General features: G+C 35.9%; 1 protein-coding gene across 1 annotated transcript; it reads left to right on the plus strand.

The window, feature by feature from the left end:
- Positions 1-2,292: 2,292 nt before the first annotated feature.
- Positions 2,293-27,460, plus strand: LOC149775339 (carbohydrate sulfotransferase 15-like). Its single transcript, XM_089943466.1, has 6 exons — positions 2,293-2,382; positions 4,112-4,310; positions 14,090-14,243; positions 16,099-16,129; positions 18,441-18,591; positions 27,167-27,460. The coding sequence occupies exons 1-6, from the start codon at positions 2,293-2,295 to the stop codon at positions 27,355-27,357; spliced, it is 816 nt and encodes a 271-aa protein (XP_089799592.1). The 3' UTR covers positions 27,358-27,460.
- Positions 27,461-27,867: the final 407 nt, after the last annotated feature.

A 27,867-nucleotide genomic window follows, 5' to 3' on the forward strand; every position in this document is an offset into this window, starting at 1 on the left:
GTACTAATTTCATTTTATAAATTTGCAATTTGTCTCGGATTAAGCTTGTTTTGCGTGAATAATCATTTTAGAACATACACAAAGAATCTGTTTGCCTGGAACATATCTTATCTGCTAGATTGATACATGTCTTCCCTGCTAGCTTGGAACATATCTTGTCTGCAGGCTTGTATCATTTCTTGATATTAGCTTGGAATATATCCTGTCCGCTGACTTGGAACATATCTTGTCTGTTAGCTTGGAACATATCTTGTCTGATGGCTCGGCATATATCTTGTCTACTAGCTTGGGACATCTTGTCTTCTGCTATATTGGAACATATCGTGTCTGCTAGCTTGGGACATATCTTGTCTACTGGCTTGGGACAGTGTCTGCTATATTGGAACATATCTTGTCTGTTAGCTTTGAACATATCTTGTCTACTAGCTTGGAACATATCTTGTCTACTAGCTTGGGACATATCTTGTCTACTAGACTGGAACATATCTTGTCTGCTAGAATTGAACATATCTTGTCTGATGGCTTAGAATGTATATTGTCTACTAGCTTGGGACATATCTTGTCTACTAGCTTGGGACAGTGTCTGCTACATTGGAACATATCGTGTCTACTAGTATGGGACATATCTTGTCTACTAGCTTGGGACAGTGTCTTCTAGATTGGAACATATATTGTATGTTAGCTTGGAACATATGTTGTCTACTAGCTTGGGACGTATCTTGTTTGCTAGCATGGGACATATCTTGTCTACTAGATTGGAACATATCTTGTCGGATGGCTTGGAATATATCTTGTCTACTAGCTTGGGACAGTGTCTGCTAGATTGGAACATGTGTCTACTAGCTTGGGACATACCTTGTCTACTAGCTTGAGACAGTGTCTGCTAGATTGGACATATCTTGCCTGCTAGATTGGAACATATCATGTCTGCTAGATTTGAACATATCTTGTCTGCTTTTACATTCTTTCATAGCGATTGAGGGTTTTATCCAAATTAAATGTTTCCTCGCTTTTATAGGTCTGCATTTTTATTTTTGTACGCTTTGTTGTTTCTAAATGACATTTCAGAATGATCTAAGAGAATTGTATCTATATATCTTGCAACACTATTAACAACTTTTCTAGAATAGGCACTTTCATAAACATTATCTAAGTGTTCATTTATCCAAAAAAATTGAAACTATCTGTTATTTACATACTATTATATTTGATTGTGCACACATACAAAAGTAGTATGATGGTTTCATCCCCTAGTTTCTTTTTTTCCAAAATAAAATGGCAGTCGCTCTCTTAAAGTAATAAAAAGGGAAGCTTGTTGATTTATCATAACCGACTAGCATTTCAACGGGAAGCTTAATGCATTGAAAATTTTTACAATTAGAATCCAGTAAGACTGGCAAACAACAATAAAATCTTACCTACTTCCCTTTGAAAAGTATAGAAATTAGATTTTAGAAGAATATGTTTCTTTGTTATCTTAGTATACAATTCTAGTCTACTACACTGTCATTGTTTTGTTTTGTATTTCCTATATCATAAGGAATCATGCTGCAAGGGTATCTTCAGTTTGGATTTTAAAAAGTCAATGACCCGGTTTTTGTTTTGGTTTTTGGTGTTTTACATTTCCATTTACTGTTTTATGGCAGCGCCGCACAGAAAGGTTATATCGTGCCAAGCCGAGGTATGTAAAGTGTCTTTTCCAAGGACACAGAAAGGTAGATGGTACCGAATGATCGGATGGTGGGAATCGAATCCGCCCCATTATGATATAAAATATAATTTCAAAGTTAAATATGAAGCGGTCTGAAACATACAGTAATGAAATATATTTACAATGTTCAGTGATAGAAAGTGAAGAATGTTGATTGCGTACTTAAATGAAACTTCTTTCCCAACAAATTTTGGTCTTTACAAATGAATTTGGTGGAAGAAAATAGAATGCAAAATGTTACCGTCGAGGAAGCGTACGAAAAAAACGCGAATATTAACTTTTACATTTTATGTGACAACAAACGCTTTACGTATAATTCAAAATGACCCATTCACTTCGTTAAATCAACAGACGTTCAGTTTACAAACTAATCTGCAATAATATTTGTTCCTCTAATTTTACAGTGTAAAACGGTTTCGGATATGATAATAAAAAGACGAAGAAAGAATGTTGTGTATTTAGTAAGCATACTCACGTTCTGGTTGGTGGTAACCTATTTCGGACGGAGTGAACCGGAAGACTACAGACTACGCCATCTACGTATTCCGGACAAACACGTAGAATTAAGGAAGCCATTAGAAATGTCTCCTGCTGAGCTATTTGTACAGTTTGAGAAAAGTGGAAAGCTTGAAGATATTATACATTGGTCTGACCAGTATTTGATGACAAAGGTTCTCTCTCTCTCTCTCTCTCTCTCTCTCTCTCTCTCTCATACACACTATAATACACCTTTTAACCTTGTAATCTGAAAGGTTGAGGTTATAGCCTAAGAAATCTAAAGAAAGGATCAGCATTGTCATTTTTCTCAAGGTCAAGGCTACATTTTAGTCAAAAGTAAGAGTTTAAGTTCAATATATATATCTTACTATATAAAGAATGTGCATGAACATCAGCATACATGTTATTCCACATAAATGTCGTCTTATGGCTGCAAAAGGACTGAAGGGCTTATTACTGTATGGGAATGGTGAGCAAAGGTCACGGTTAATATTTTGGCTTTAGCAAACAAGTGCAATACGTTAAAGGTAATAAGTTTTTTTTTTTTATGAAATCCCATAAGACGACTGTATTCAAATTATATACCCCGACGGAAAAAACAAACCAACAGCTTAAAAATGTTCGAAGATTATTAATGAAAAAGAAGTCCTTGAGTGCTGAATTGATAATGAGTAGATTGAACATCACATCTTAATGACATCACTATAAACTGCCACACTGGAGACGTCGTAGCGATATGACTAAACAATTGTTAAAACTACGTTAAAAATCCAAATCACACATCTCACAATCACACCTTTGTTATAACGCAGGTCATTCTTGTAGTTTGCTTGAGGGGCACTTATAGTGAGAGCACTGTGATACCATAAATGAAAGGTTACGTCCAGCAGTAATACTTACTCGGTATTACAGTTCATATATGTTTAGTTTAGTCGTTTACCAGCTAGTAGTTTACCAGCACCTACTAAATCGATGCTGGTACTAATAAGTTTCCGTCCAATGAATTGAAGCTTAAGTAAAATATACCTTAGAAAACATTTAAATTGGTATTGGGAAAACATTAACTTGGAATTGGGAATTTCTCCAGACTGTAGTGGCGATGATCTTTCACATCCCCACTTTCATATCCCAAATTGAAATGTAACGGGTCTGCTGCAGCTTCCAGTGAATGAAAGTATGAAGTACAGGCGCGAAGCACTGTAGGAAACCCATTTGACATCTGCTAATCGAAGCGACCTTATCATATCACATTTTTCGATTCATAAATGAAAGGCCTTTTTATCCTCATATGCAACCCACTCATAAATTTTAGCAAAGGTAGGCTATAGGAGTTGGGGTGGATACCCGTTTCTACTATTGTAATTGATAATGACCTTCATCTTTTCTCTTAAGATCTTGAAAACCTCTTTTTACTATAATAGATGCCATATCTGTAAGACCTGACGTGGGTATGGTAAATAAAATTCTAGGCTTCACGCCAAACCCGTTTAATTTCTTCTGCTTCTTTCTAATACTCGGATTGGGTTATAATGATATTGACCTTTGACCTTAATGCCTCAGATCAGCTGGTTGTTAAACATTAATTTTTAAGATAAAAACTTCGGTGAAGATACTTAAGTGCATTTCGAGCTGTTGCGCGGAAACTAAACGCTAACGCTTGGACCGAGTCAAATCAACAATCGGACAAGAATAGATGGACCAATACACGAGAAAGAAATTGTTCCGTTCTCGAGTAACCTCTGCTTAAAATCTAACGTTTTGAATGGTCTGAAAAAAAGGAAAATAAGTTATACCCAGCCCCGGACTCGTGATGTCTTTTGTAAGTGTGTAAATTTGTATCATTCAGATTCTGGTTATAAGCAAAATATAATGATGATTTTCTATACATTTTGTATATTTAAGGGACCATTCCAGTTTCTGATGAATTATACGAATCCTTGCTTCTTCTCTGATGATGGCGGAATCCGTTGTCTGCCATATTTCTTCATAATTGGCGGAGTTAAATGCGGTACTACAGACTTGTATTACAGCCTGAAACAGCACCCAGAAATATCATGGGAACATGAGAAAGAAATTAACTATTTCGTCAATAGACGTTTTTGTAAGTACTCACGAATATGCAATGTCTTATGTTTTTTGTTTTTTGTTTGTAATCTGCGCAAGTGAATAGCCAAAAAACACCAGTGTCTTCAATGGAAGGATAGAAGTATCACTGGGCAATAGTTTCCCCGTCACTTTACAGTAAACAAGCAGGAAGATTTTCACGCAGGATTGGGACGAGTGTGTACAGAAGACCTTGTTCATTCCTTATCATGTTGTTATCAACATGTACACCAATAACCTTATCGTGTATGACAACTTGCAGCGAGGTATTCTTGTAAGGAAAATAAAATGTTTAAGATAATCTTGATCTTCTCTGGGCATATATATATATATATATATATATATATATATATATATATATATATATATATATATATATATATATATATATATATATATATATACATACATACATACATACATACATACATACATACATACATATATATATATATATATATATATATATATATATATATATATATATATATATATATATATATATATATATATATATACATACATACATATATATATATATATATATATATATATATATATATATATATATATATATATATATATATATATATATATATATATATATAGTCATTCCATTACGTTATGTAAATCATCTGGAGCAGTTTGCAATTAGTTTGTTGTACAGCTAAATGGAATCTGGAGCAGTTTGCAATTAGTTTGTTGTACAGCTAAAGGGAATCTGGAGCAGTTTGCAATTCGTTTGTTGTACAGCTAAAGGGAACTCTCAACAGCATCGAGATCTGTAGTTCTAGCGTTGTTTTGTAAATATAGACGCAGATCATTGACAGAGATTTAAAACAGATTAATAAGATTCCTGAGGGTAAAAAAGAGAGACAGAACAAACCAATGGTTACATTTTTGTGCTTTTTCGTCAACTAATCGTCAGCAAAGTGTTGCTGTACTGAGTATTACTGGTATTACTTTACTACAAGATCATTAAACGGGCTCATCCGCCTTACTTCGGCTTTCATCGCCATGCAATAAAAAAAATGGCACACGATATGGCATCTGAAGACGGAGTTGTGTTTTGAAAATGAAAACCTTAAAACACTCCGTAGGTTAAAGGTGCGTAGCATTACCGTTATACCAGTTAACCGCGGCATTTTTTCCGGTGGTACAAACCACTGAACATTTTCACTGTATCGGTACATCAGTAGTTTCGATCAGTAAGAAACGTATGGACATTTCCGAGGAATCTTGTCACGACTTTTAAAGACAACGTGTTATCATTATTCATGACAAAATAGTTTTTAACAAATAGTTTCTATTTAACAAAACGGTTGTATATGTCAAACATCAATGGTGAATATGGCAAATATATCATATTTATGATCCCTTAAACACATGTTTGACACTTATCACTTATGTCAACGTGGGGTGGCCAAATGGAATGTTGTGAAACATTCAGACCAAATTCAACTTTCGGAAATATTTCGGGTTAAAATAAAATTAAAATAAATAAAATCCCAAACACATATCATCCTTTAGTTATTTATCAGTATATAGGAATGTGTAAAGTATGTACATTTATTTGTCAGATTGCGAATCACTCTACGATTTTCAGGAGCGCACTTGTTTTCTGTCTGACCTTTATTTAATTTATCAAGTTCAATAAATGTTTTCCCGTTTACTGAGTAAGTGTGTTTTATTTTTGCTGGTCCTTTCTGAAAAATATCTCGCCCGTGAGTAGCATATGGGGCCACTTTAGCGTTAAAAAGGGGATATAAAAAATTGGCTTCAGTGGGAATTTAACATGGGAATGTCACCTGGGAGTCAATGAGAAGTGAACATTGGGTGGCGTCATGGGGTTTAAAGGGTCAAAACCTTTTATAAGGTGAAATGTATTTGTAAGGACAAACAACTGGCGCGTTGTTTTGCCAAGGCTCTTGCGTTTTTACCACTGCAGTGCAGACTGACTGCAGTGTGAACTTACAATTCTGTGTTGTGCACCATAGCATTTCTTCTTGCCACATAAAATACTTAACTGTGCCATTACTGTACGCGTTTCAAAACTGACCAAAACAAAATATTTTCTCACTTGGACATTTTGACGTACACACATTCGCATAGGTAGAGAGAGAGAGAGAGAGAGAGAGAGAGAGAGAGAGAGAGAGAGAGAGAGAGTGGTCTTTTTCTTCTTCACAACAGTGAATTTGTGGTTTGTAAGAAGTAAATAAACTAAAGTACAGCGAACCTCAAGCATGATAACCCAAGCTATATTTGCTGTGGGATATGTGGGAAGTACAGATTTCTAGTCACGTTCCAAGTGTGTGCATGTTTTGGAAAATGGCAAAAATTGGACATACATTTTTCTCGTGACACTTATAAAGTAAAGAGTCTGTGCAAGTGTCAAAAGCCTAAGTTCAATAAATTATATACGGCTTGTAAAATTTCCACTTTAGGAAATCTGAAGTATCATACGTTATTATCACAAACAGAAGTGGAACATAGGGGCTGGATAGTTGTTGCTTAGATGCATCCACTACACTTCACATCTTACTTGTTCTGTCTCATACTTTGGTCTTAGGAAAGATCACCTTTGTAGGTGCAGCATCAATGGTAACAGCAGGAGGAGACCGCGTCGCTGCTGTCGAAAAAGGGTAGTTCTTTTAAAAATCGGTTTAGTACTTTTTTAAATATCAGATGAAGAAGGACGGGTTTTAAAACAGGGTTGGTCGACATCGTGGTCAACGATAAAGTAGACGTGACTGAGAGAAGGAGACATCGTTGTCGAGTAGCGTGGTTTTCTGGAGTACGTACATATCCTAACGGCATAGTACCGTTCCTAGCTCTCTTGCGGACAACAAATGTCTGGTATTTTTTCTTAGTGGTAGGGTTTGAATTGAAGGATCGTCAAGATGCATGAGGTGTTTAAGACGCATCGCTGTCGTTGGGTTCCTATATGTTTGGCTCTCACTTGCCCTTGTGAAATATATTAAGTCATTGTGACAACAAGAGCTAGAGAAGGTATATGTGGAGAGAACGAAGTTGGTTAAATCATTTCTAAATCAGCAATCGCGATGAAACGATTGCACTATTTGAATGAGAGAGTAGAAGAACGTAAGAAACAGCGACGTGACGTATCGCCTCACCGACGAAGTGTTCGCTCAAATCGAAGACATGAGCGAGCCTGAACCAACACCTTCCATGTCTGCGACCAGACAGAGAGAGCCTACTCCAAATCAAAGTCCACCACCATTAACCCCTCAAAGCTACTATCACATTCGAGAGACGGAAAAACGCAACTCTAGAAAATTTAGAACCACGGCCTACACGTACACGGTGAAGTTTAAAGATTTCAAGTCCGACGTACCGTTGGAGAATGCAGAAGAATTCATCACCGATGTGTGGGATTCATTGTTAACCACGCTGAAACGGCAATGTGAAGCCAAAGAAAACGATCGCTTGAGACTTTCCGTTCATCACGACAGTTTGAAGTCACCCATTTGATCAAGTTTAGCAGCCGGGCAGAACTGACACCTTCCAAAGTCTTCCACAAGATTCAACACGTGCAACAAACCAATGACAAGTTTCACATCACCGATGGAAAAGCGACACTGTTCATGACCCGTGTGTCTCTTCACCAAGGAACCGGACGCAAAGCGGTGTTATTAGTGGACGTCCTTTGCAGCACCAAAAAGAGCCTCGTTCAAATTAACAACCAGCAAGACAAGATGTGTTTAGCCCGTGCCATCGTCGTAGGACGAACGTATGCCGACAAGAACGATACGGTAGAATGGAAAAGGGCCTGGAAAACTATTCAACGATCGGACCGAGCCAAACAATAAAGAGTAGCAGAACTACTGTTACAACAAGCTGGCCTGTTCAAAGTCACACCCTGTGGCATTCCTGAAATGCAAACATTGCAAGACATATTAGCTCCACGCTACACCTTGAAAGTGCACCCTCAAGAAGTGCGTGGACCTATGTTGCTTCGAGGCAAAAATTTCAAAGACGGAAAATATAATCACGTCTATCATCACGATGAACATTTCGATAGCATTACCAGTATCACTGGATTCCTGGGACGTATATATTATTGTGTGAAATGCTTTTATGACTATAAAAATCGAGAGCAACACAAGCATTATGGATCGAAATGCTTAGGATATTTGGCCTCTAATTACTATCTGGACGAAGGAAAACCACGAGTGCATTTTCCGGCTTCTCAGCGCACGTTTGTCAACCGAATATGTTACCAACAACATTTGAAGACGCAAGGTTTACAGCGGAAAAGTGCTCGTCAACTCATGAAATTGTAGCGCTACTGTGGACAAGGCATACGTACCAATAGCGACAAGGAACACGTATGTCGTGGAAAGAAACGATGTCACACTTGTCGCCAAATCCTGGACTTGGAGCACGAATGCTTCATTCAAAAATACCATTCCAAACATCAAGACGAAGATGGCCAGAAGAAAGACCATTTCATCTTTTCTCGATTTCGAATGCACGCAAGTGACCGGTATTCACATTCCTAATTCCTAAACGAGCGTGCGAGAAGTACATCCTATAGCCTATCTTTAGTCATTGCCCTCACTGCAGAAAGATTCCTGGAGAACGTGAAAAAATCTTTCGGGAACCTAACAGGCTGGCCGATTTCGCCCGATGGATCTTAGACCCCATCGACGAAACGTAGAGCTAAGAGGACATCGAACGTTACGGAAATTGTCATTGCAATGACATAGTGATGGCTCACAATTTCTCGGGATACCATGGACAGTTTCTTCTTACATTCTATACGAAGCAAAGAACCGAACGTTCTAAAGTCACTTTTAACGGAGCCAAAATAATTTCCATGCAAGTGGGACAAGTGCAGTTTAAAGATTCGATAAGGTACTTGGCCATGCCATTGAGCCGAATGCCTAAAACGTTTTGAATGACCGAAATTGCCAAAGGCTATTTTCCTCACTTTTTCAATATCGAAGCAAAATCTACATGCCGTTCTACCCCATTTGCCCGGGGGCTCACTACTAAGATCCCAACAACATGTGTACCGAACAACGAGAAGCTTTCTATGCTTGGTACCAGACTCATGCCTCGGACCCCTTCGACTTTCAGGAAAATTTCGATAACTTTTCATGGAACACAGAGGGATCGATCCTTTGAAAGAAGCCTGCACCATTTTTAAAGCGTGCTCCTTAGTGTACCGCCAACGATTCATGCCCGAAAACAGCATGTTTCCTTTGTGCCGTATTTGTCCCGAAATGTGCAACCAAAGACCGACCTTATCAGCACACACAAGAAGAACGCGCCTTGACGGGAACGTGGTTCAGCATGGAATTGTTTAAAACTCTGGACCTGGGATACCAACTGTTAGAAGTGTACAAAGTGTACTACTATCCCAAGACAGAACAGTACCACAAAGGTGACGAGTGGCTAGTGGTGGTCTTAAACATTTCGGCTACGAATAATGGGACCCACAAGGAAAAGTGCACACGGAGTGTGAAATATAAGGATTGACTCTCAACTATCTCAACAGTCGACTGGTGAACATTGGCGTAATGAAAGAAGCCTTGCAGTCTGGAGAGGAAGAAAACTTTGAAGTGACAACCTGTGAACAGAACAAGATTGTACGTTTATCTACATACCATATCGTCAGTCGACCTTTGGAAAAAGTGTATCAAATCGTGTACCAGAAGCGAGTGCGTCTGCCAAACCACTTCACTTTACTGTACGGACACAATGGTATAAAAAAATTGGTTCCAAGACGATAGTATCAACAAGAAGGATGACTTCGACACAGCAAGAATCGAGTGAGAGACTCAAGTCCAATGAGAAACTCGAGTGTGATGCTGCGCCTCACGATCACATCATCAATGCAGTACCACATCTTAGTTGTTTATTTACTAACGCCATGGAACATTATGTTCAACCAGTGCCACCTAATGTTCAATTCTCATTGACCTTCAGGTGATATTCCCATGTTAAATTCCAACTGACGCCAATTTTGATATACCCATTTGTAATGTTTAGGTCCAATGGACGCTAAAGTAGCCCCATATACTACTCCCGTGTGTTGGCATCCCACTCAAAGTTCCCTTGCCTATTACATCCATAATGTCGCTAGAAAAGTGTTGGCTTCAGAATCAGTACTGCCTCTTGTTATCAACAGGCTTTCAAACGTCAGCACGATGCATTTCGCAGTATAAACTATAGTGTAAGTTTATCCATCCTACTTTAGTTACAGTTTTTAAAATTACAGCTAACATACACACAGCAATTCATTTGCTATAAGGTACTGGTCATTTAATTTTTTGGGTGGGGTGATTTTCTTTTGAGTTGAATTATTTTCTTTCCTTTTATGTAAAGATAATTCTTTTTTTCCCAGATAAGATAATGAATATAAGATGGTGTTATTTTGCTACTGTAATAAATTTGGAGTATGCGCATTTGGTTATAGCACCCCGTTTTAAGGAATTCTTAGTCAATTTTTGTGACTACTTGTCTGATTGTATGAATTTGGTGTAATGGAAATATTCGCTAACCTGAGATAATTAGCCAATTCCTAGGTACAAACGTCACGGAGTGAAGTGTTAATGAGTTTCCATGACGCCATGGTTCACTAGTATTACATTCAGGTCAAAACCGAATGCGTGCCCCTGCCCTCCCTTAGTCACTATTAAAATATAGTGGTGTACATTGGTGGTGTGACTGCAGTGGCAGTATTTACGGTAGGAAACCGGTGAATTACACAAAGGAATAAATAAGAAGGGACTCGGCAGATACCGTTTATGTCGTCATGGTGGCAAATGAGATGCAGTTGCACTGGTAAAATGTGCCTGGAAACCATGCATTGAAGGCCAAAGGTTGCGTAGTTAAAATAATTCCCTGTGTTAAGGGATAGTTGTATAGTTTCTACGGCGTGAACTGCTGGCGACACAGAAACCTAACGAAGAGAAACCATGCAGATGTGTGGATGATAGATATTTAGCAGGTTGTGAGATCTTTGGTCTTGCATTAATTAGAGTAAAATTTATGTGTACAACGGACACGTCGGGCTTTCTAATTTACAACTGAAGTTGTATGGAAGTCTTTGGAAATTTGGGTAAATTTGTGACTTCTAACGGGAATCGCGCCAGGGTTTGAAAACCGCTCGGTCAAGTAAAGACCAATGGCTTGTAACAATAAAATCAGAGCAAGATAATTTTCAAGCTATTGACAAATGGAAATTAAACGAAAAAGTGTAAAATCCCTGGCCTTAATATACTTGCGTTATACCGTGGTACGTATCGCAGTACGTTCAGAAATACCGCGGTATACCGCGGTACAAACCGTGTCCTGGTACCCAGCTCTAATGTTAGGTACAAAGTCTTGTATATAACCATACAGACACAAGGAAAATGCATCATACTGGAAAATGTCTTTATACTACCAAACTGAACTGACTGTTATGCGCTTGCATGGACTTCTTAACTTTAAGAATGAAAGTCACTAGATTTTGAAAATGACAATAAATCCCTTATGTTATAGAAAATACTGTGTAAAAGCTAATTTAAAAGTTACATTTGAAACGAGTTTATTCAGTATTGTTTTAGCGAGTGCCATTTTTTTGTTCTAGAGTGATCTGACTTTGTAACAGGAGATACCGATTAATTTCCACGTGAATAAATTGCTCACCTCCTATAAAGGATTCAAAATCACAAGTTCATTTTCAAAACTACTTTGATTCAATTGACACACATTTAAGCTCAATATTATATGTAGTTCGCAAATTTACTCTTTCATGAGTATTTGTTCAATTATTTCTCTCCAAAAAAGTTATCTGATGTCAAACTTAAAGAGGTAAATTGAAATACGATGCAGATTTACTTTTTTTATCTGCTAAATTGGATACAGTATTAAATTTTTGGTCAGCAGCAGGAGCGGATCACTGGACATTTGAGAGGTATTTGGACGAGTTTTCAAAATCAACAGGAGTTATCAGCACAACCTATTCCATGAAACCCTGCACGGAAAGTTGGAATGATTGCAATTACCACCACATTATCACGGGTAAATATTAGAGTATTATAACCGACAGACACACACATACACACATACATACATACAAAACGTGTGTGTTATCAAAACGATGAATTATTGGCTATAGATTTTGCCTGCGGTTTTCTTGATTGAAATTTTTAAAAAAGTTAACAGTTTAACAGATCATAAAGTTTATTCTACGTTTATTCAATAGCGTGACGATTCACAATTTTATAGCATTTTTATTTTATTATTTTAAAGCATTCACGGAATGTTTGTCTACCGTGTAAAGAATGAGCTTATTATTATTATTATTATTATTATTATTATTATTATTTACACAGTTCAAACATTTAACTTAACCTAACCTATGTCTTGACTGAAAAATTTCATCGTAACAATTTTTGAAATATCGAATGTGATATTCCTTGAGACTATTTTGTTCACAAACATAAATGTTTTTTATTCATCGTGGAAGATTAGACAGATCTGGTGTACGGCATCCACATGCAAAAAGAAACCAAATCTTTTGATGACAGATTTTCGTTAAGAAAACAACACCATACAACACATCGGCTTCTAGGATATCAGGACGTTTATCCACTTATTAGAACCATGCTCTAATGACAACAAAAGCTAGATCAACTTCAATGACTCACCGTCGAGAATCTCAAAGTTTTCTTGCTTTTGTTAATTTTCATGTTGCATACATTGAAGAAGTACGATTGTCTTTACCTTTTACTAACCTGATCACCCGCCCACCTCACCAAACAAGGTCTGCTATAACTTTTCACATATAAATTTTTCAATTCTATTAAAAAATGTCTGTATGTTTCAACATTTATATCATTTTACCTTTTGACATTTGGTCCGAGATTATATGTGAGGGAACTTAACATAATACTTCTCCTGGACAAATATTACTATAATTTTCAATGAATTTCATTTCATCAGTGAAAAAGGGTGTAATTTCCTAATTCGTGAACGAACATCTTAGCAGCTTGACAATGGTACTATATGACCCTCAGTTCCTAAATGTGCACGGGTACATGGTAGCTCTTCTAAGGTCCCAGGTATCTTTCAGGTTCTCCGATTTCATCCACCTCATGCAAGACTAAATTATCTGCCATTATGAATGTGCAGCGTATTTTAACACTGACTACAAATATATATATATATATATATATATATATATATATATATATATATATATATATATATATATATATATATATATATATAATGAACTAAAATGTGATTTACCAGAACAGTCTGCCCCCCACCCCAATTATCACTGTTATTTAGAGATAAGTTGCTAAAAGTCTTGTCAGAAGGAGATTTGTATCATTTTCAGCATAATTTGAGTGTTGAATCAGCCTGGAAGTATGACCGGAGGTATAGACTGGGTTATAAAAATTCGTTTTAGAATATGGTTCAGACTCGGAATATCCATACATCATTCAGTACTAATTCAACACAGACTGCTGTGTTTTAAAAGTAAATTCTTTCAAATATCCAGCAGCCACGGAGGGTTACATTTTCCTCAGAGGTTTCTCACATTTGTTTCTTATTATCTTGTTTAGTGTCCATTAACTAGCTCAGCAGTTTTACATGGATTGAAACTTGACATTAAACACCATCTGTACCGTAGAGAGCACGTTGTATAAGTTGTTTTGCAGTTAACTTGGAACGCATCAAACTTAATGTTAAAGGTGTTTTCTAAAAATGGGAGGGGGGTAATAATCCACATTAATGTTAACTTTAATACAGGTGATGGGTCAGCTCGAATGTTGGGTGACAAACAGTACCAGCTCTTTAGTGACACCATGACGCAGATGGAACCTAGTCTTACCAATGCTGATATACTGTTCCATCTGAACCCCAATACGAAAGTCATCATTTTATTGAGAGACCCTATAGAGAGGTAAGTGAAGATAACTGTATATTGTAAGTAAATACTGTTGTAGGTTTACACGCGAGTCAAAATCTACCAAAGGCACGCGAGATAGAAACAATATTTGACACGCGCGGCCGGTGGCGTTCTAAGGGTAAATGGCACACGGTACGACGATGATTTTCCTGCATTTTAATTTTTATCGCTGTTTTGGGGTCCTAAGCTTTTTGGCGGTCGGGGGCAACCGTCCAGTCCCCCACCCTGTTAGTATAAAACAGGGCGCAGCGCTGACACAGATTTGGAGCAACAATAGCCTCATCCGAAGTCCTTGCATCTTGCAGAAAGGCCAGTTTTTAATGTAAATTATTAATAAATAAACACATGTGAATATAAGCCAATTTAAAAAGATAGTATTTATATACCTTTGAACTCTTTCATCTTCGCTAGCCAAGGTTCCAGTAACCCTATTTACACAAGCAGATCGAAAAGATATTTCTGTGAATTTCATTGCAAGCGGCGGCTAGCTACCGCATCCAATCAAAATTAAGTGATCAAATTCAAACACTGTTCCAAAATGATCGAGACAAGGGGAGCAAACGACTTGAATGGACTGATAAATAAGCACTTTTCCAGTGCCGGTCCGTGTTTGCACAAATACCTCTCATTCAAATAGACCTGAAATGGCTTTTTCCTGGTACATAGTTATACTTATGATGTTAAACTTACAAAGTATCCATTTTAGGTCAATTGCCACCACCGTTTTTGGCCAATGTACAATGTACCACGCTATTGGTTAGTTGACATTACATACTAAGTGAGGCAACACATGAAATCATGTAGATGTCGCTAGGACAAAGCACTGATATTGCTGTTCGATCTGCCAATGTGTAGATGTGGTTATCGGAACCTTGGCTAGCGAAGATGGATCTCATAGTGATTGATGCTTTTCGTTTGTATGAATGAGCTATACAATTGTTTTCGAAAATTAAATACCAGGGCAGGTATTGAATTTTATTTAATTTGTTTTCTAAAACTTAATACACAGGCAGGTACCGCTCCGGTGGCCTAGTAGTTAGAGCGTCCGCCTCTGATGCGAGAGGTCGCGGGTTCGAACCTCGGTCGAATCATATCAAAGAATTATAAAAATGGTACCAGCAGCTGCTTCGCTTGGCACTCAGCATTAAGATGTTAGTGTTAGGACTGGTCGGCCTGGTTTCAGGATAATGTGACTGGGTTTTGACATAATGTTACATGTCTGCGGCATGATACCCCAGTGCTAGACATCACGAGAAAAAAACTGACACACACACACACACACACACACACACACACATTAATAAACAGCCCTGAAGTTTCGTTGTTTATACTTTGCCGATAGAGACCGACAAAACAGTATTCTAAAAGTCGGAATTCATCCATTGATTTTCAATGAATCAAACCATCATACACATGTATCTAAGTAACCATGACTGTTATTTACCTTCATGCGTATTTCAAAATGTCAGAATGATTACCTAACCGTCGTAAGACTCAACGAAATTGACATGGTAAAATTAGTCTGATAAAGGAGTATCAACCGATGCCAAAACCTAGGTTGTAAAATTATGGGATATCTCTCGAGATGATCTGTTTGTACATCTACTGGTACAAGTAACCGAAAACCTCTAAAAATCCAAATTAATTTTTGATCCCAGGAGTTTTCAGTTTTGAGGGGTTTTATGCTAACTCGTGCCATTATTTTAGTTGTCTTAATATCTAACCATCAATATCTTGTATTCATTATCAACAATGTAATCACACTGCAAGTATGTCAGTTCAATCTTTATGCAAACGTACTTGTTGCACTGTGAAGATATTCACCTGCATGTTTCTTTTGTACTTCCAGGGCATATTCGGATTATCATTTTAATAGCTGGGTAAGAAGATTATTTAATGTGTCCCTGGAACATTTCCATACCACTATGGTGGAACAAATTTCCACTTTTACTAAGTGTTGCCAAACAGCATCAATAAGAAGTTGTGCGTATCAACACGGGGAAGTTCCATTTAAGGTAAAATACCCAAACTTTACAATGGTAGCCAGAAGCAACAATAATTGAACATAATAGATGTCTAAAAAAAATCTATGTATATTCAACTGAAAAAGAAAAGTATCAAAACATTCATACATTTCTTTTTTGTCTGCTTGTCGAAATTATTTTAGTTTTGCCTTAATTTGCGTGCTGAATGTAGATGTATTTGGAAACCTTGTCAAGAGCATCGCTTGAATATTACACTGATGCAACACGATCATAATCTTGGACAGCACGTGTATCGCAGTGAAATAAGGCATCGCACTTTTGTATAACAGTGTTGTCTCTAAGCGACTTTTAGCGTAACGCAGCGACATGCTTTCACTATGTGGTACTCTAACTTGTACGCGCAGTTACCCACCAAGGGTACAATATAAACCAACCCCAATGATTAGAAGATACCTTTTTATTCCTGGATAATCTTCTTTCATAAACTGAATGCCGTACGGCTTTTAAGAGAGACAAAAGCACTGACTCTCACTCCACACAAAATAGCACGGCTCCGAATGATGGTCGTTACTACAACACAACCCTGTAATAGTACCCATTCCTGATAACAGGCGAAAGTTTGCCACTATGGCCGATAGTACCTTTAATTTTTATTGAATCATTTTTTTTTAATTTGGCTATATTTTTAAATTATTGTTTTTGTTGTGTTTTTTATGTACTTGTTTCAAATGCTAGATCGTGCTATACGATAGTTAGTACAATCTCGTTTGTTATCGAGATATGATCGAGACTTAACACTAAGAGGCCCAAAGAAGTATTCCGCCATTTAATGTGAACCTGAAAAACCGAATGCAGAAAGAAAACTCAATGCGCGAACATGGAGGCGAAAAATAAGTCTGAGTAGACTGACGCTTTAAATCACCTTCATGTTAAATGCTCATAGTGCTATTAATCAGTTAAAATATGGATTGAGTTGAAATTTAGTGTCCTATATCTTATATTAACGTAAATCCCCATATGACATTGGCATACTAAGACAAAAATGCGGTAGTTGCCGCATATGGACGTTTTAAATGTTTTTGACGACCTTGACTAACATGTAAGAAATTTGTTAATTTACAGTTAAGACTGAGAAAAGCTTGAAAATAGGGCGCACTAGGATGGGGGCCGATTAATCAATATATTAATCGTTAACGCATGACTCGGACACTAATTTCCTTTCTTTCCTTTTAAATTTTTGGCAATAAAAAAATGAAACAAAAAAATAACAATAATAGTAAATGCAGCGGCAAAATTATCTCGATTAAAAAGTTTATCATTTAAAAACTTTTATGTGTCTTTAATCACAAGAGATTTGTTTTTTATATTTATTTTAAATTTTGTTTACAGTGCATATTTTTATCTGTCAGTGAGACTGTTAATATATCTACTTGTCAAAATATTAATATGCTTACAATGTTGTTATGAAAATTTGCGTGTGAAGAGGGTAATTTCTTCAAAATCATTCATGCACGGCAACTATTTTTCCCTTTCATTTTACTTCTGTGCAGAATTGCGTCATATCACACAGTTAATACATTTTCTGTAATTGCGTTCAGAACGTAACATGAAAATTCCTTGTAGAAAGAGAACAAGAAAGATATTTAACTCTTTACAAGGAAAAGAAATTAATTTGACGTTTTTAAGACACAACTTAGATGAATGACAAATAAAAATGCACTATTGCTTCTTCTTTTTCTTCTTCTTCTTCTTCTTCTTTTTCTTTTTCTTCTTCTTCTTCTTCTTCTTCTTCTTATTATTATTATTATTATTACGGTCATTCCACCATACTGGGAATACACATATAGTAGGTCATAACACCATGCCATATCCATTGTTCTAGGGACAAAACTGTAGATGAGTCAATATATCCTCTAGGTGTGATTGTTGCTAGTTTTAAAATTCCAACATATCTATTACAAAGGAAGATTTATATCAACTTGCACAATGCAGCTTTATCAGATAAATCAATAGTAATGATCACGTAATGTTACTTTTTTTTCAGTAATTCTTTTTTAAAAGCGCGTTTCACCATGGCTTTTTATCCGGCAAATTCAGAACGGCGCAAACATTTAGTTAATTACAGGTGTTATCTTGACAGTATCGCTCAGCAGTGTGTGGTTTTACAATAAGTTCACTCTGACTAATCAAGGTTATCTGTCAACAGGAACGACTTCTCAGACATGGAATTTACTACATATTCATCAAAGACTGGCTACGTGTTTTCCCCAGACATCAGATTTTGATTCTTCGATTTGAAGACATGGTCAACAACAAACGACAAATGTATCGAGGAGTCCTGAAATTTCTTGGCATAAGTGAGTATAATTTTGTGTACCTCTACAGAAAAGGAGAACATTCGCGGTAATACACTAGTTTACATCTTCGCACTGCACATGTCGGATGGAATCTTGAGTTGACAATAAACAAGCCTCTTCCTAGCCTAGTTCACACAGCTAGTTTCAGCCCTATTCGCTATGAAAATGAAAAACAAAACAAGCCATTCTCTGTAGAAATAACGAAGTGAAACAAAATCTAGGCACCGCGGATCTGGATGATCATTAACTAATCTAAATTTATTTTAGAAAAAAATGTGGTAAAATTAAATTAGTTATCTATTTGTCTACCATCACTTTTAAATGCATATTATGACGTCATAATCTGCATGATATTATGATATTAACACTCATAAAGGATGAAATCAAAATGTATCCGCTTGACGATGTTGTCGTTTGTGTAAAGTTGGAGTGTTTAAACATTTTATTACCTGATATATTTTACATGGCTAAAGTTTAAAACAATGCAAAATCTTGAACTACTCACATATATATATATATATATATATATATATATATATATATATATATATATATATATATATATATATATATATATATTTGTGTGTGTGTGTGTGTGTATAGAAAATAGCAACTAATTTAAGTTATAAATGAAAATGTGAGAGGAACTTACAGTATTATCAAGTGAATCCAAAATAATCATGAAAGCGTCTTACTGAAGTCTATTAGAATGCAAAGTTCCATATAAATTTCAGTACGGGAACTGCACTGGTACGCCAAGAATCGTGACGTTGTCAAAATGCCGATGACCAGAACTTCTTTTAATAATTCACAATAGTTCCAGAACAATATAATAGTCAATGAGCACTTTGTCTTTCCACTAAATAATCCTAACACATGTTTTTGTTCTCAAATAATATCTAAGTACAACATAAAATACGTCTGCAGACTTGATATTATAACAGGAACGCAATACATAAAAGATAACTGCCCAGTCCGAGCTCTAATTATAAGCTACATGCAAGAAGCCAAAATACGCTTACAATGTTACTACTACCTCGGTGACTAATCGCAAATTTCCAACATCGTAGAAGAACTCACATGATTCAAACCAACCAATGGGCGTTTAACTAAATTCTTCTTGGATACCACCTAACCGATCTGTCCAATGAGAAAAGGGCCGAATCTGGTAAACATATTTACTAATACCTTTATTATTAGTAACTGTCGACACATACGTAAGCATTTAATAATAGATTCTTTTTAATTTTGCATTCTTTAATGTCTTAAAACAGGACCTATGTACATATGCAATTTAGTTATAGATAATCACTACAATTTACAACCATGGATAAAAATTATAGATAAAATCAAATACCAGGAGTTACAAAAATTACATATAGGCCTACATAACAATATACAAGTTTTAAATTCCTAAGGGTTCCAGAAATTGCGTACACCATTCTTTCACGTTGTTATTTTTTATTGCGATTACTAGAAACAGATATATAAAATAAAAACAACTTTATTATATATTTGATAGCGGCATATTGAAATGTATCAGTAGGAGAAAAATGGAATTGAGCTTGTGCACTTTTATCGTTTCATTGCTGATGCCACTTTTGGAACTACTTTCTTTTAACATTTAGGAAATATGCCAGCCTTTATGCGTGTTAATCAAACATGACATATTTAGGCATATGTCATTCTCTCTCTCTCTCTCTCTCTCTCTCTCTCTCTCTCTCTCTCTCTCTCTCTCAGGCTGAGTAGCCTCAATGTAAGTATTAACATTTTTATAATTAGTTGCAATTAATTCTCCACACACATCATGCAAATTGTCAGTGACTGAACTTACACGACCTGCTGCTATTCAATAGTTTGTCATACCCATACAGTAATGAATACTTATTACACACAATCACAAGCGCTACGTGTTGTTAAGTAAAACAAAAGATTAAATATAGCATTATCATTTGTTTAAGTAGCGATTTTAACTCTCACCAAAACATTAATGATGTATGAAACTATGGAGAAATTGGAGATAGAGGAGTGTTCATTGCAAACCGAAATTATAGATAATACAAATTTGGATACTACATCCATAACCGAACTATATCGCAAGCGTTTCAAAGACACACACTTCCCTTTCCAATGCAGAAGTAAACAAAATAAAATTAGTTCTTACAAGTAAGCTCACGCTCATCAAAATCTATTCTTCAAAAATATTCTGCAATAAAATTTGTCGGATACAACTGCTATGTGAGGTTTCTCAACTACGCCTGCCACAATAATGTTACTGTATCAATTCGCACAATAAATATGTTAACTAAAATAACAAAATATATCTTCATTTTCTTAAAAAAACAGTCAACATATTCGACAAAATACAGAATCTAAAGTATCATTTTACGAGCTAAGTTTGTAAAAGGTAGCTTTCCTAATATATTTGTAAAAATGTCAAAACTTCTATTTATCGATGTAGTATTGCAGCCGTTAACCGCATTTGCACAAAATGGAGAAAAGATACATGCAAATCGACGGTTTTGGCCTTAAAAATATCAGATAAAAAGAATATTTCCTGATATGAATTAAAAATAAACATGGTTATGCTCTCGTAAACCATCGTCGTAAACCATTTAGTAAAGACAAAACAAGCAACCAGGTCTTTTTACATCCGGTACCTCCCATAGCGTTACCATACACAGAGATATAATGTGACGTAACGATTATAGCATAATATACTGATGACTGTATTTCGAGCTGCGCAGTATGCGTTCGTTTTACAAAAGCGGATTACTTTGATGCAAACAATTCACGGGTCTATCCTCGAACGTACTTTGCCTGCAGCACTCGTGATTTGTTCTTTTTTATTGACTTTTTAACTTGTATATAATTATGTGGTTTGCTTAATAATGGCTTTCACGAACAATAAAAATGTCATGTACAGTGTTTAAGATACTATTTTCTTGATTCCATGCAAAACCCTCAACAACTGTTTATTTTAGTTGGCTCGTATCGTCGACCCGACGTATTGTTTCAGGAAAAAATTTTGACATATATTGTTTAACCAACCTTGAAGCATCCGGAACTACCTCGGCTATTTCTGTGAGTCAAAAATATTTATCGAATGTTATTTCGGCGCAGTAATTTACAGAAAAAATCAAACATTTTGTTCCCAGAAAATTTACTGCGAAAAAAAAAAAGATTCCCAATATATTCGACTAACTGGACTGTTTTTACGATTGGATTGACCGTATGATGCACCGAGAGGTCACGAATGAAAAAAAAAATTCAATCATTCGTTATGAATGATTCAAACTTCAATCATTCGTTATGAATGATTAAAGATTTGTTTCATTCGTAACCTCTCGGTGCATCCTACAGTTAATCCAATCGTAAAAACAGTTAAGTTAGTCCGAATATATTGGGATTCATTTTCTTCGCAGAGGAATTTCCTGGGAACAAAATATTTGAATTTGTTGTATTTGTTATAAACACGGGTTAAACGTCACTAGTAATGGTTACAATTTTTCTGAGGTCTTTTTCTAGCATGTGATGATGTTGTGAGATTTAATCGTTAATCGTTAATTTAATCTTTCCAAATTAAAACGCACCTATTTCGATTTTAAAGAACAGACTTAAACACTTAATAATGTTAACTTCCTTAATTGTTATCAGCATGTTTTTGTTTTGTACTTTAATGGCATTTTTTGTAATCTTATCATTATACATGCTTGATGTGTTTTCTAATGTTGTAAAACACTTAGAACTTCTAAATATCATGCTAAGTCTACCTTATTATTATTATTATTATTATTATTTTCGTTCAACCAGACTCTCGCGTGAACAGCTGGTCACATGATGGGCTAGCTATGATGTCGTAGCCTCAACTTGATTTGTTGTGGTTGAGGCTACGAACTGATCCCATATCATGTAATGGAGCAAAAAAATCTTAACTAAAGTGAGAAAAACAAACAGTGTAGAAATTAACTACATAAGTATAATCATGTTGTGAAAGAAGTTTGGCTTATTTTGAATTTATTAAGCCCTTACACGATAAAATAAATTGGCATGGTTACTCTAACCGTATCCTGTCCGCCATGACAGATAACGCGAGATTCTCGCTGTGACCCCTTTTCTACGTAAGTCTTGCCAGACCATATTTTGGATATTCTACGCTATATTATTATCAATCAAGTGAGAATAATCGCTTCTTGGTGTAATTTCAAAGTTGCCGATAAACCGTATTTACTTTTAATGCGCAGAACAAACGGTGCCAGATTTTTACTACGATTTGTTTACATTTCCAAATAAGGCGTCAATGTCCTTATATGGCACACAAACAAACGAGGCTGAGAACGGAAGTAATCATTATTTGAAATAATATGGCGGACGATCTAAACGAAAACATCCGCTAAAAAAGGTAAACGAGATTTTACAACTATTTCTACAATGATTTTCGATACTTCCGGTATTAAATAAGAGGACTACTCAATTTATTGGATTATATGCAAGGAATATTTTTAAAGTGTTATTATTAGGCTAAAAGAGCGCCGGGTGTGAATCATACCCGGCTTGCTCCATTAACATGTATATGCTCATGTTAGAACCCTGTCCACGAGGTACGAGTAAGGGTACTAATATTAGCACTAATGATGGACCATTTATTTTGGCTTGACAATTTAGGCAGGGTACAAGCGAACTTCTGACATTTGCAGGTGCGCGACCAAAATTGACAAACCTGTGTAATAAGCCGGTAACTTAAAATTTCCCGACTAGATAGTGACACCAATTTGCCATTAGACCTCATGATCACAACAGCTTATTTAAATTAAGTCTCGAAATTCCTCTTCTTAAACGTTGTAAATTATTTCTTAACCTCACAATCGGCGCGGCGCACATGGATAAAGGTATGGAATTTCCGTTTATTGTTTATAGATGGCGGTTAGTAATTATCTGCCGTTACTCGGTCCCGAAAACCCTATTTGTGCTGCTGTCCCGTAAAACGCCTAACCAAACGCCACACTCACAACCACCGGAAGTGTGACGCAGTCCTTAGGAAATTTCTGACAGTGAATAGACCCATTTCACAATATGCGTGTAGTTTTACGAAATAGAATATCAACATACGAAACAGGATAATACAAAATATTATTTTATTATACACCTTTGAAATTACCAGCATAAATATGAATATTATGTATGCTATAATTACAGTCGAGATATTGTAATAATTTACATGTTTTGATAGTGTTTTCTCCTGTGTGAATAGGTCTGATTTTTGGCGAAATTGGCATTTATTGTACGAAAACAATCGTCGTAGACTATACCTTTTGTTCTTAATATTTTCAACTATTTGGTGCTGCTTTGCTTAAAGATTCCTGCAAATATTAAAAGCGGCCATAACTTTCAATGCCGTTGCATATTAATTTGAAAATTTTAGTGCTAACTGAAGGAATGACAGTTAAGAGCTGCTGATTCTTAAGTTTAGGTTATTAAATATTTTATCTCATGATTTTCCTAATTGTTAAAATGTAAATTCTTAATGCGAAGTGGAATTTCGACAATGAAATGGAATCGTGTCTGTAAAAGTGAGATCAGTTTGCGAAATGAAATCAGAAAAAAATAATGCTTTTAATTATTGTTTTAAACTAAGTGTATTATTTTACTAATAAATTTATTTCTGTGAGCAGAAAGATAAAACTACTTACATGCATAATTTAATTTCTTATGTCGAAATTCCTTTACGTTAATGAGAACTGTTTAACGGTTAGTACTTTCTTTATATTTTTCACAACACTCTGGGTTTTTAAATAAAAATCAGTGTGTTTTATGCATACATGTAGTATATTTTTACTTTTTACATGTGCCAAAAAGGACATAATATATTTTTTAATGTGCCAGCAGTGAGCAACTCGTTCTGTAATTTGGAGATTCAGCTAGATAACGCGAAATAATTATTTTAAAATATTGTGAAACTGGCTTATTTCATACACCTCAAGGTTTGTGTTTTTACATTTTTAATGCAGCTTTAATATTTTTAGTCATATCACTATGATGTCTGCAGTCTGACACTTTAAAGTGATGTTAAGCACTAGGGTATCATGCCGCAGACGTGTAGCATGATGTTTCACTCAGTCACATTATCCTGACACCAGGCCAGTCAGTCCTAGCTTTACCTCTTAGTGCTTAGAGCCAAGCGAGGAAGCCTTGATTACCATTTTTTAATAAGTCATTGGTATGACTCGGACGGAGTTCGAACCCGCGACCTCCTGCATCCGAGGCGTACACTTACCATTTAGGCCACTTTTGTAGGATAGCATCTCCACTATATTGCTGCACATTTAGAGATAAGATTCCACGTGCAGAAAACCGTACACTTTCTTAACTGTAATTCAGATTATATTTACCGTAGTTTGGGCTCTTGCTTGTGTTTGATGCAGAGTCTACATATTTTGTTTAATAGGATGGAGAGAACAACTCCTTCCGTTTTCTCCACGACCATCTGTGGCTTGTATCCCTATCCGAAACTGGCGTTAAAAAATACCCACAATATAGCTACGATTTCCATGAAATCGATTGCACTCTTTCATATCCTTTTCAATTTTTAAACGAATCTTCCGTATCTCCATTCATAATATAGCTTGTCAATCAATACCCAGATGAACAGGATATCCAACGTTAATCATGCTCCACGAACTTGAAACCCAAACTAACTCTTGATAAGCTTTACTTGCTTGATCTATCCATGTTGCCATCCCGAATTAGTCTCTTTCTGAGAAGGGGTTAATGCCACAGGAAAGACCCATATTGTTAAATGGTGGCTGAGAGAAGCATCTGAAGCCGACCGAATCATATGCAACTGCTCAACAAAAGCAGAAACTGGCTTCATTCACTTTCAAATATTAGCGCGTGAGGGTTCACTGTAATCAATAAACGTTCAAGAGACGAAGTCACGATATCATGAGATTAAAATTAGCCAAGCTGTTTTGAAAATGTCAGGAACGTGAGAGAATCTGTCTCCTAAATGATGCCATGGTTCACAAGTATAAGCATCGACCTAATTCTACACAATCTTCACTTTCCCATTTACTTGTTAACTGTATTATTGATCAAATCTAAGACACTAATTGAATATATCTAAATATTTCGTTGAAATAATTTTGATTATTAGCTTTTTCGGTTCCTGTTAAACATTTCATTTGACTTAAGAATAAAATAGCGTTAGGCTGCCATTATCTTTTAATATTACATCAGGCATCCGGGAACAGGCCCTCTAATTTCCAGGTGTTTGACTCTTCGCCACTCGCTAAAATATCATGTTTTTAGTACCAGACGATGAAATATATCCGGTATTAACATATAAAAAGAATATATATATATATATATATATATATATATATATATATATATATAAGGAAATCCTCAAATTATTTTCAGCGAAACTGCAAAAATAATTTCTGGGGAATGCAGGATGTTATGACTATTTTAATTTTGATGTCTGCCAAGTGTTCAGTGGACTAGTCATTGTTCCAAACTCAGCAGTAATAAGGAGATTGAACAGTCTTAGCTCGAGGAAGAAAATTTAATAAGAAAATTGTAATGTTTAGCAAAACAGTGACTGGTTACTTGTGATGGGAGAAAGCAGTACAAAATTTATAGCATAATAGTATGTGTGTACAAGGCGCTGCCTGGTCGATGTTTATCCCGCTCTCAGCTGAGTACGTGTTGTAAAGGCTCAAAAGGGTAATTAGAAAACTCGTTTGCCTGTCCCCCGGCCATTGGGTACCTATCTTGATAAATAATTTTTTTAAAAAAAAGACAGAGGACCAGTTTAAGAAATCGTTACACTGGTCTCTGGCGCATCTGTTGCTACCTTAGCCAAAGGAACGAAATGGGACCAGTTTAAGAAATCTTTATAATAATTTTAAATTTTGTGATAGCTTTTGTAATTGTTTTCTTCAGAAACGCTTACCTGTCAATCACACATTTGTAAAATTCAAAGCATTTGTTCATTGAAATTTTGGTCAAAATTATATATTATTATGGTTGCCAAAATGGTGAGGGAAAGAATACAAGCCTACACAGTTTTGGCCATTCTCAAAATCGCGCCTCATCGTTGGCATGGACTTTGAGACATGTGTACAAAGTATCTATTTTCTAGATACAACGGTTGTTTTTCGTAAGTAACAAATAATAGTATGAAGAGATTGGATGTGATATAATAAATACCACCGACAACACTGTTGTTGGTGATAATGCTGGTGGTGTTGAGTGTGATGAGAAGATGGAAGAGAATTTATCGCAGATGGTATATTGTTATAATTTCGATCGCCACACCAGCACCCTCGCTGACAGATTTTTAAACGTGCAAAAAACTACAAAAACTTTTTACCCTTTGCACTGCTTCGGGAAATGCTTCAGATTTAACATACCGCACAGATTTACATACGTGTGCAAATCCGTTGACATGACGATATTTACATACGTATGCAAATAAATTTACCTCTAAATTGTCTATTAGTTTTTGGTCGTAACCAAAACGTAATTGGGTATCATTCTCTTGCATCGTTTTATTTCGTGTTTTTATTCACAGGGCAGTTACCGATTGCAGATGAAAATCTTATAGTCAATGGGTCGATCAAAAACCAGAGACCATCCAAACTGCGGCTGATAGGTGACATGTATCCAAAGACCAGAGAGCTATTGCGCAGATTTTATGCTCCTTATAATGTTGAACTTGCCAGACTTCTAAATGACTCTAGGTTCCTTTGGATCCAGCATTAACTTTCAATTACTTTCTTACGTGTGTGTGCTTTTTTTCTACCGTAGCACCAGTCCCTGTATAAGACAGACATTACCGTGACTAAGATCTACCGGCTCATTATGCGACGACCGCTCTAGATAGGGCGAACCAGTGTTCGGTGTATCTCTACATGGTTTAAAATGCTTCTTGTACTGAAAACAAAAATCATTTTAATTTCGGTGTAAACTTGGTTTAACTTTCTCTCTATTTTATTGGCGAGTTAATTGCATTTATTTGTTTATGTCAATGTTTGATTTAAAAATGCGCACGTGTGATGTTGAAATTTCATTGTACATGTAATTCTTATTAACTAGAAAATATACAGAAACGAAAGTTTAACTTAGTCTTCATTTAATGGTTGTAATATTATGAATAACACACACACACACACACACACACACACACACACCTTGTAGTGTCCCTCTCTCAGATAAAACCAATTTCAATTTAATCTCTCTCTCTCTCTCTCTCTCTCTCTCTCTCTCTCTCTC

This window comes from Sinohyriopsis cumingii, chromosome 19 (genome assembly GCF_028554795.1).
Source record: "Sinohyriopsis cumingii isolate HCF-2022 chromosome 19, ASM2855479v2, whole genome shotgun sequence".
NCBI lineage: Eukaryota > Metazoa > Mollusca > Bivalvia > Unionida > Unionidae > Sinohyriopsis > Sinohyriopsis cumingii.